Below are 10,154 nucleotides of genomic sequence, written 5' to 3'. Positions count from 1 at the left end.
CCTCAAGAGTGCGTGGGAAGGAAACACTCAGGCCTCATGGGCACGATCCATCGAAAAGCTTTTATTAAAAACCCTGGAGGACAGTGGGGTGGCATTGTGGGGAGGTTCAGTCTTGTTGCTTGGTTCGGGAGGCCTCGGCGTTGGCCCGGAGCACAGCCCCCGGGGATGGGTAGGGGCGCTGCTGGAAGAGGGGCCCCGCCGCTGTCGTGTCTGCGCCCGTCTTGGCCTCATTCCGCTTGGGGAGTCCTGTTGACCATGTGCCCCTGGTAGGGAGGGGGTTAGGAAACAGGGGTCAGGAGTTGGGAATATGGGATGCAGTAGGCACTCCCCACCCCACCCCCAACTCCAACAACTGACAAATCGGGGAAGGAGACAGGGAAAAAGGAATGGTCATCAGTGCAAGGGACTCCTGAGGGAAAGAGAAGGGCTTGTGAGGGCTTTTCCTTTACCGGGGTGCATCTGAGTATGAGCTGGGGTCCATGGGGTCTAACTCTTCATCCTTCCGGCTTGCCGCTGAGGAAACAGGTAGCAGAGTGAGGTTTTCAGTAGAGACACAAGGAGCCCCTGATCACCAACCTCCCCCATCCCAGGGAGAAATGGGGTGCATGGCTGCCGTGGCCCACAGCACCCCATCCCAGGCACCAGGCTCAGGCACTCGAATGAGCAAAGGGAGGGCCTCTCTTCCATGACTCGTCCGTGGTGCCTCATCTGCCTCGGGCCCGGCCCTGCTGTTGAGCTTACCCTTCTTGCTCTTGGGGTAGGGTGCCAGCTCCTCCCTGCGATGATGGCGCCGTTCTTTGCTCTCTTCCCGCTCTGATTTGTCATACCCACGATCCCGATCCCGATCCCTGTCCCGCTCTCTCTCTCTGTCCACTTTGTCATAACCACGTTCCCGTTCTCTGTCCGACTTCTCGTGGCCCCGGTCTGACTTCTCGTGGCCCCGGTCCGACTTCTCGTGGCCCCGGTCTGACTTCTCATGGCCCCGATCCACCTTCTCCTCAGCATCTGGGAACACAAAAGCCTTGAAGTGATCTTTCTCCTCCAATCTCTGGCCCCAGCAGCCTCTGCCTTCAGTAAATGCCCCCCCTCTTGCCTGGGGTTTGGTCTGCCTGTCTCACCTGCCCCTCTCCAGTCCACTGTCATTTACCTGACCCCTCCCTGAGAACTGCAGGACCACGGAGGCACCCTTAGGTCTGCCAACTCACCTGCATTACTTGCCCTGAGCTTCTTGGCGGATTTGGTAACGACGGAGTTGGGGTCATGTGGGGAGAGCCAGGACACGAGATCTGTGTCCACATTCCAGTAGTAAGGGAGCCCGCTGTGGGGCAGTGGGAGGGAAGCAGGGGAGCGAGAGAGGGAGGGGGAGAGAGGAGGAGAGAAGGAAGGAAGGAGGGAGTGGAGGAGTGTCAGCACAGGGGTCTTATAGCCTCAACTCCTACCCATCTCTTGTAACTGCCCCACGTCAGGACCCCAGAGGGAGGACCCCCAGACCTCTGTGTTTCCCATTTACCCCAAGGCCAGGGACAGCACAGGAAAGGTGATGTCAGATGTCACTTCCCCCACCCACCCCTACCCCAGTTCCCCAGGCTCACCAGGAAGGGTCAAACACCTTGTACCAGCTCGGTGGCAGGCCCTCCAACCGGGTGGCCTCATAGTCTACAGGGTCGTCATCATAGTCCTCAGCAATGATCTCTTCCTCTGGCTCTGGCAGAATAGCGGGGTGGAGGAAAGCAATAAGGACTAGAGGGATTCTCATCTTAGAGCCAGAGCCTGGAAAGACCCTCAAATTCACATGGACCGTGTGTGTGTGTGGGCATGCACGCGTGCGCACCAGGTCTCACCTTCTGTGGCAAATATCACATTCCAAATCCAAGTGTCTGAAGATCAGGGGATTTGCCAAAAAATGTACCTAAATCTCTTCTGTTTCTGGGTTCAGGTAAAATCTGGGATTTGATGCTGTCACCCACACCTATCTGATTTCAGAATTTAGACAAGGATTCCTCATACAAACGTATCCTCCAGTTCCTGAGTTCAGGAAGCATGGGACACCATGCTATCCAAATCTATTTGGATAAAATGAGTTTGAACAGTAACAGATTGTTCTGAAAATATGTCCAAATATGCTCAGCTCCCAAAGCCTGGCAAATATTGGGTTTCTGATCTTGTATATTGAGCAGCAAGTCTGAATGGCAGAGGATATATCCAAACACTGCTCTGGGTCCATTCAGTTCCTAGGCTTGACATATAACAGGCCTACAGCAGCTGTCACTTACTATTGGCAAAATAAAAGAGGTGAATGTTGTTAGCTTGGTACTTGACCCTCAGTAGGCCTAGCACAGATTTCAGCTGTGGCTGGAACAATGAAATGTACATGTCAGCAGCAGTATACTGCCTTGCACACAATAGACCCAAAGTAGGTGTAAGCTATAATCACCAGTATCGTTAGTAAGATGTATATTCCATCAGCACAGGGCCTCGTACTCAACAGGCTTACAATAACGGTCAGTGATTATTATCGGTATTATTAACCGCAAGATCTATGCGTGGCACAGTTGCTTGTAAAAGATGGCCTTTACCAGTAAGGTGAAAATAAGATGTACTTCCCAGTGCTTACCACACTGTACCCAAAACAGATGCCAAAAAAAAACCCCTCAAAAACAAAAAAACACCACACCAGATGCCAGCTTTTACTATTACTGACAATGAGGTGGAAATCAGCACAAGCAGCCCAGGAGGCATAAATGATAGATCCTATCATTATTTTCTACTGTTAGCCATAATGCATATGCCAAGCACTTGGGCCCAAAATACATGTCAGCTACGGATACGGTGAACAATACGTTACAGATCACCAGCATAGTGCCTGGCACCACTGTAGGTCTAAAATAAGGTAATCATTAGGGTAAAGAACAAAGTATCTGCATCCTGCTAGGGTCTACTAGGATACTTTGTAATACCTTCCACGGATTGCTTGTTGGATTGCACGAGGCACACAACAGAACCCCAAAAAGGCCTTCTGCTGTCAATATTAAGCACTAAACATGCATTCCCCACCCCCACCCCCGCCCGCGCTAGGAATGAATGTCAGGAAGCCATATTGTTAACAATGCCCGCCCCCCGACTGCTTGGTGCGCAATAGGGTCTATGCTAGGTATGAAGTGGCAGTTATGAACAACAAAGTGCCTGTCAAGCCTGCCACATGGTAGGCCCATCTGCTTTTAGCTCGCTTACCGGGCTCCAGATGTTTGAGGATGCCTCTCTTGGCCAAGCGGGTCTGCAGCGCAACAGGCAGCGGCATAGTGTACAGCAGACAGACCTAGGGACGGACGGATGGAAAGACACACGCACACACACGCACACACACACACACACAAACCGCCAGCTCAAATGAGGATTCAAATCCCGATCCTAAAATCAAGCGCCTCCTCCCAGCGTATACTCCGTCTGGACCCCCACCTACCTACCTGCACGAATAGCTGGCCGGACGGAACCGACGCACTAAGAGGTGGGAAGATAGGTGCACTGCACCCAAACTCCCACCGACCCCCGCCTCGAGGCTGGATGTTCCAGGACCCAGTTCCCCTCCCAGGCCCAGGCTCCACCCACCGCCTAAGGGGCCAAGCTCAGTTCCACCCCCCTGCGTCCCAGGAATGGGCTCACCCAACGTCCCCCACAGACTCCTGGGTGGGAGGAACCAAAGCTCCGGGACGGGGGAGCAGAGCGCAGCACCTCCTCCTATTGCAAAAGATGCACCCACCCCAACATTACCAATACAATCCCGTGAGTACTGGAAGGTTGTCAGATGGGCCGGCTTTCTCTTGTAGCTGCTAGGATCACCAGAACCACGTGAATGCCTTCTCTGAAAGCACAGAATGAGGACCGCCCTCCCCAAAGCTTGAAAGAACTGGGCGACAGTCAGGCTGCAGTACGGATGACGCAACCCGGGTGGCCAATGAGAGCGCGGCCCTGGCCTGACGAGCGCGAAGCGACCCAATCGCTGGGCTAGAATAGGTGGAGGGCTCAGGCGCCTGTGCGCGATTGCCGTGGGGGCGTGGCCCGCCGGGGTTTAGTCAGGACTGCGCGGCCGGACGCCGGCGCCATGGAGGAATACGCGCGGGAGCCTTGGTACGGCGGTGGGCACAGGCCCCGGGACTGTTGCTGCGGCGCCACGGCCAGCTGTGGGTGGCGGGCGGGAGAGGCGCCGGCCACACCGCGCCACGTCCTAGACTCGGGACATTCTTAGACATTTGTGGTCTCCTTCCGCTTCGTTCCTCCCACTCGGGTGCCGTTAAGAGGGGCCGCCGCCATGTGCCTGGAGAAGGTGCGGTGCAGGACCAACCACTCCCAAGTTTCCCCTGACTTCGTTTGTCTCCCCAGTCTTTCTTAACGGAAAGAGCCATGCTGGTCGAATCCATTCCAGCCCGGGGGTGGTGACGGTTGTCGAGCGGAAATCCCCAGAGTTACCTTGCGTGGCTTTACCCTGGTAGCTTCAGCCAGTGGGGGCGGGGCCCGGGTGAGCCTATGGTGAACGAGCTGGGTCCTCCCCCTCCCCGTACCGTGTGCTCTTGGTTTTTCCCAGTTGGGGCGGGTTAAAAAGGCGGGAAGAGGGCGGGATTTGGTCGGATGTGTTCACAGTTGGAGACGGGGGTCTGACCCCGCCCTGCTTTAATAACGGTATTAGCGAAAGAACACTTTCACATCGCTGATCCAAACGTGCCAACCCCGCCTGTGTCAGTTCATTTACTGTTCGGTAGTAGGGAAACAGTTGGCTGATTCCTCGGTTGGCCACGAGGGGAGGGGCGGACAGGGCCAAGACTAATGTTTTTCCCCTTGAGTACCATTTGCCGAAATGAGGGGGAAAATAATATTATCTGAAGTGCTGCTTCCCATTCGAGTGACTTGGCTTCTCCCAGTGGGAAAGAGTCCATGCAATATGGCAGGGGGAAGAGGGGCTCCCTTAATCCCACCTTCCTCTTCCGGCCTGCAGCCCATGGCGAATCGTGGACGATTGCGGTGGAGCCTTCACTATGGGTGTTATCGGCGGTGGAGTCTTCCAGGCCATCAAGGGCTTCCGCAATGCCCCTGTCGTGAGTCGTGGGCTTCCCTGGGTGGGGCGGGGCGGGGGGGACCTGCCCTGCCCACCCCACCCAGGATACTGCGTGGAAAACCGCTTGGAGCTGCCATGACTTACTCATTCTGGTTCCTGCTAGCTTATTATGTGCCAGGCCTGGCTCCAGGATCTGTGGTTTGGGGAGAAATGGCAAACATGGCCCTGTGTCCCTCGCCCCCAGCACCCAACTGGGTTTTCTCTGTGAAAATGCTGTGCTTTCAAAACGATCCTCATCAAATCCTAAATGTATGTGCAAGGCTGGAGAGACTTTCCCCAGAGGCAGATTACCTGGATACAGGGAAGTGCCAGGAGTTTAACTGGCAGAAGGACAGGCTTAAAGTTAAGAAAATGCTTTTAATGTAACCTAATCAATGTTCTTTTCTCTCTCTCTCTCTCTCTGCCCACCCTCTTCCAAGATCTTATAAAACGTCATGGCTTTAAATGCCATCCATTTGCCAAGGTCTCTGAAATTTATCTGTCTACTCCCGTCCCTCCCCTCAACTCCTGGAACTCTTCCTGGATCTTTGCCCAGATTTCCTGTTCTCATCCTCAAGGTCTCAGCACAAACACCCCCTCCTTTAGAGTCCTTTCCTGACCCTTCAGCCGTTATCATTTCTCTTGATCCCATTTCCTCTAGGGTTTGTATTGCTTTGTGAGGCTATCTTGTTGGTCTGTACCTCTGCCAGGCATTTGTCTCTCCCGTTGTAATGTGAGCTCGGAGAGGGCAGGGGCTAGGTCTGTCTCATTATCTCTCCATTACAGCATGGTGCCTGGCACTTAGGTGCTAGGGATCATTGAATGAATGAGAACCTCTTAATCCACAGCTGAGAACACCCATGTTAGGGTGCTCATCAGCCTCCAAGTTCCTGGTCCCTGCTCCGTGTCTCTACTCCTGATACCCCTGATCCATCTCGTTCCCTCCCTTAAAAGCTACAAACCCTGAGTGCCAGGGGCCTAATCCCTGTTCTGACTCCCCGCCTCCTCACTTTTCCCAGGGAATTCGGCACCGAATGAGAGGCAGTGTTAACGCTGTGAGGATCCGAGCCCCCCAGATTGGAGGTAAGAGGCTTGGAGAGACCTAGGAGATGGGATGCAGAGTTGGCAGTGGTCGTTCCTGTGGTTCTAGACTGAAGATTGGGGTCCACATTTCCAGCCCCAATTTTGCCTGTGACTTCAGGACAGTGATGTTTCCCCATAATTGAATACAGAGGGGCAGGAGTATGGATTCCAAGAGTTTAAATCCAGACCCCAGATCTTTCCTGATGGCATGACTTTGGGTTCATGGATTCACCTCTCTGAACCTCATCGGTAATACGGGAATGGTGACAGCAGTAACCACTTAAATTGTTTTGTAAGATAGATCATGAACATTTATGTCATTTACAGAGGACTTGTTAAGTGCTGGCTGCTTAGTTAAGTCCTTTAACCATGTTAATGAATTTAAGACTTCAGAAGTCAAATTAACATATCAGTACCTAGAACAGGTCCTGGCGCACAGCAGGGCCTCAATAAACACTTCAACTATCACAGCGTTAACCAGCTTTCATAGCCTCTTTTGGACTCCCTTAAACCAAGATTGGAAGTCCAGTTTGGAGTGATGCTTAGAAATATCAGAGTTGCTCTGTGAAAAGCCACACAGAAGAGAAATCTGTTTGTAAACACTTGTCAAACCCCTACAAAGGTGAGGGGAATGCCGGTGGTTATCAGAGATCGCTTGACAAAGGGGCGCACAGGGAGTATCCCCTAGGAGTTTACTGTCTGCCTTTGTGTCTGGGTTTTTCTCCCCATCCCTTGCCAGAACCGTCAGGCCTTGGAAGCCCCCAGACCCAGCGCTGTGGATTTTGGGGCATTCTGATTCAGCCTCTGTCTCCCTACAGGTAGCTTCGCGGTGTGGGGGGGGCTGTTCTCCACCATCGACTGTGGCCTGGTGCGCCTGCGGGGCAAAGAAGACCCCTGGAACTCCATCACCAGCGGAGCACTGACCGGGGCTGTGCTGGCAGCCCGCAGTGAGTGCCCTAGCCCCCGGCCCCCCGGCCCCTTCCGCCTTGTTCTGCCTGCCCTCACCTCTCTCTCCCTGTCTCTTCCCTCTCCCAGGTGGCCCACTGGCCATGGTGGGCTCGGCCATGATGGGGGGCATCCTCTTGGCCCTCATAGAGGGTGTTGGTATCCTCCTTACTCGCTACACAGCTCAGCAGTTTCGCAACGGTGAGTACCCAGCAGACACTGGTCAGGGAGAGGTGCGAAATGCATCGCCTCTCACCCTTAACTGATTCTTTCCTCTGCAGCACCCCCGTTCCTGGAGGACCCCAGCCAGCTGCCCCCTAAGGAGGGTACCCCAGCCCCAGGCTATCCCAGCTATCAGCAGTACCACTGAGGAAGTGACCGCCTGTCACCACCACCATGGGAGCTCCTCCTCCGTTCCCTCCCCGATGATCTACCTCGAAGGGAGGGCTGGCTCCCAGTAGGCCCTGGGACCCTCCAGAGAGGGCCTCTACTGTGCTCCCTTGTCCCAGGGTGGGGGGTGGGGCACCCCAGCTGCCCTGAAGGATGGGTCCCCTTCTCTATCAGGGCACCCCAACCCCGAATTCACATGTAACAAGTTCTCACCCCAGCCCCCTTTTCCTGGCGCCCTGATGAGTATTTAAAGCCTGTTTTGAAATGCCTGTGTTTGTACTCCTTGAGCCGCGCGGGAGCCCCTTGTTATGACAAGGGGCAGGGCCCTCTTCGGGGACTCAGAAGCCCTAGGTATTGTAGTCTGCAGAGAGTAAGTGTTTGTGGGATGAATGAGCAGGAGGAGGAATGAATCGAGAAATGAACAGGTGCATGAATAAGGGGGTGTGGGGACCAAGTGATGAATCATAGGCAGACGGGAACAGGCTTGGGAAAGAAGTGAGTGAACAGAAGAATTACTGGGGTGGCGAAGGGTGTAGTTTGCACCTTGCACCCCGACCCCTCCCTCCCATGCCCCCATTGCCAAGGCTGGGAAATCTGACTGCAGTGAAGTCTGGCTTTCTGAATCTCAGTCACCCCATTTGTGAGTGTGATCTCCCTCTCTGTGGCCTCGCCATGGACCTGGGGTGGAAGTGCGGGTCAGAAAGATCCAGCTTTCTTGAGGAAGGTGCCCTCTGTCAGTCTCCCCCTTCTGTACCCCTGAGCTACTCCTTGATGATGCTCAACACTGCGATTTTCTTAAGAGCAACGATAAAATAACCAGAAAGGAGTTTTCATATTGGGGTGGGGGCGTTACAGGAAAGAGATTTTTCTGGAGGGACATTGGCCCCAAACACTGTCTCTTCCACACAAACCCCTACACATGTGGGACCAACACTGTCACCACTGGGGTGCATCACGGGGGACCTAAGAACAGTTTCTTTTAGTGCAAGTCATTACAAAGAGGTGGAGATGTCCTTGGACAAAATTGCTTCCTGGGGGTAAAAGTACAGAAGCCCAGACCTCCCAACAACCTGGATGCCTCTGTAGGAGCTGAAGTGTCACAGGGCCAGCTTGTGTGCCTTGGTGCCAGCCTGCCAGCAGCCACCAGACAAGACTCCAGGGAAGCACGGTCGGGGTGGGGGGCTGCCGGCGCTGTGCGCACTGCCCTTACAGGGCCCCCACCTGGCCTTGAGCTCTGAGCTCTAGGGGCGTCAGTTTCGGGCCCAGGGTCTTCCAGGTGGTCATGCCTTCTGGTCTGCTAATGTGGCAAGATCTCTTCTTCACCACCAGGCCCCCTTCTCTGGGCTCCCCCCGCCCATATTTTGGACCCCATATCGCTCCTATCAAACACTGCCCCGCCAGCTCTTCCAGCCTTTCCCATTGGCTATGTCACTCAGCTGTGGTCCCCACAGACCTGAATCCGCAGGCCCCGGCCCCCTCTTGTCTTTCCTCCCTGTCCTCTAAGGATCCTGCAAGCGCCTACCTCTTCTATGTCTCAGCTCTGGCTCCTCTTTGTGTCATGTGCCTACTGCATCTGCCTGGTCCCTTCCAAATGGGTGGGGCTCCTACAGGTCCCTTTCTGCTACCCCTGCCTGGTCCTCCCCAGCCTCTAGCCCGAACCTCAGCTCAGGCCCCATGCCCTCTGCTCCTTAAGGTTCCGCCCCTGTAGGTGCACCTAAACCTACGGCCCCTCTGCCTCTGGGGCCGGTCACTGTCAACGGTCCCCGGGAGGCTGGGATGCGAGGGGGCCTTAGCACAGTTTATGGCATCCTTCAGGCCCTTCTGCTCTGGCTCCTCCTCAGGCCGCTGGCATGGGGGCGGGTGTGTGTGTGTGCATGTGAATACCAGGGTACCAGCTCAGCAACGTAGGCTTGTGGCTTCGTGGGGATGGGGGCGGGGTGCCAAGCATCTAGGAGTCCCTGGTCTCCTAGCTGGGCCTGGAGTGTCTGGAGTCACCCAGGTCCCCAGAGCTAGAACCAGGGCAGCGGAGGAGCAGTCAGGTCGGGTCTGGGCCTGCACACAACTTTTTGCCAGAGAAGGAAACGTGGGGTCGACCCCAGGCAGTTTCATCGGGAGGGACTATGGAGACTGGGAGAAGGCAGGAGTGAGACCAACACGGAGAGAAACAAGCCAAGAGACGTAGCCGAGAAGAGCTGGAGACGTAGGAAGAGCTGGAGGCAGAGACATACAAGTGATCTTGAAAAGAGAAACAAGAAGCTGTGCGAGAGTCAGAAATGCAGGTGGTCGGGGGGACATGGGGGGCTCAGTCGGTTAAGCCTCTGCTTTCAGCTCAGGTCGTGATCTCAGGGTCCTGGGATTGAGCCTCCCGTGGGGCTCTCGGCTCAGCATGGACTGGGCTTCTCCCTCTCCCTCTGCCCTTCCCCCCACCACTAGTACTTGCTTGCTTTCTCCTGCTCTCTCTCATAGATAGGTAAATAAATCATTTTAAAAAGGAAAGGAAAATGCAGGTGGGGACGTGGGAAGACCCTCAGCGTCAGATGGAGGTAAATGCAGGGAAGAAGGCCAGCCAGCATAGTAGGTGTGAGCTGGGCTAAAGGGCCCCATGGACAGAGGGCTAGCAGGCCTTCCTTTACTGTCTGGCTGAGGGGCC

The 10,154-nt window shown here is 54.9% G+C and overlaps 2 protein-coding genes across 9 annotated transcripts; one reads left to right on the top strand and one right to left on the bottom strand.

Moving 5' to 3' along the window:
* Positions 1-33: 33 nt before the first annotated feature.
* PQBP1 (polyglutamine binding protein 1) lies at positions 34-3,916 on the bottom strand. 3 transcript variants are annotated; one of them, XM_032329429.1, is made up of 7 exons: positions 3,758-3,916; positions 3,232-3,316; positions 1,593-1,704; positions 1,206-1,318; positions 742-1,005; positions 450-513; positions 34-263 (listed from the first exon to the last, which is right to left on the bottom strand). In XM_032329429.1, the coding sequence occupies exons 2-7, from the start codon at positions 3,296-3,298 to the stop codon at positions 107-109; spliced, it is 777 nt and encodes a 258-aa protein (XP_032185320.1). In that variant the 5' UTR covers positions 3,299-3,316; positions 3,758-3,916; the 3' UTR covers positions 34-106. The 3 variants fall into 3 exon arrangements, with proteins under 3 accessions (XP_032185320.1, XP_032185319.1, XP_032185318.1); XM_032329428.1 differs by having other exon boundaries at positions 3,769-3,916; XM_032329427.1 differs by lacking the exon at positions 3,758-3,916 and adding an exon at positions 3,465-3,733.
* Positions 3,917-3,999: 83 nt separating this feature from the next.
* TIMM17B (translocase of inner mitochondrial membrane 17B) lies at positions 4,000-7,774 on the top strand. Of its 6 annotated transcripts, none has more exons than XM_032329431.1 (7): positions 4,000-4,125; positions 4,988-5,087; positions 5,527-5,570; positions 6,106-6,169; positions 6,988-7,116; positions 7,205-7,315; positions 7,396-7,774. In XM_032329431.1, the coding sequence occupies exons 2-7, from the start codon at positions 4,991-4,993 to the stop codon at positions 7,482-7,484; spliced, it is 534 nt and encodes a 177-aa protein (XP_032185322.1). In that variant the 5' UTR covers positions 4,000-4,125; positions 4,988-4,990; the 3' UTR covers positions 7,485-7,774. The 6 variants fall into 6 exon arrangements, with proteins under 6 accessions (XP_032185322.1, XP_032185324.1, XP_032185321.1 ...); XM_032329430.1 differs by lacking the exon at positions 4,000-4,125 and adding an exon at positions 4,217-4,321; XM_032329432.1 differs by lacking the exon at positions 4,000-4,125 and adding an exon at positions 4,574-4,674.
* The last annotated feature ends 2,380 nt before the right edge of the window (positions 7,775-10,154 follow it).

The sequence above is a fragment of the Mustela erminea genome, chromosome X (assembly GCF_009829155.1).
Source record: "Mustela erminea isolate mMusErm1 chromosome X, mMusErm1.Pri, whole genome shotgun sequence".
Classification (NCBI taxonomy): domain Eukaryota; kingdom Metazoa; phylum Chordata; class Mammalia; order Carnivora; family Mustelidae; genus Mustela; species Mustela erminea.
This window is presented reverse-complemented; position numbering and strand designations above follow the sequence as displayed.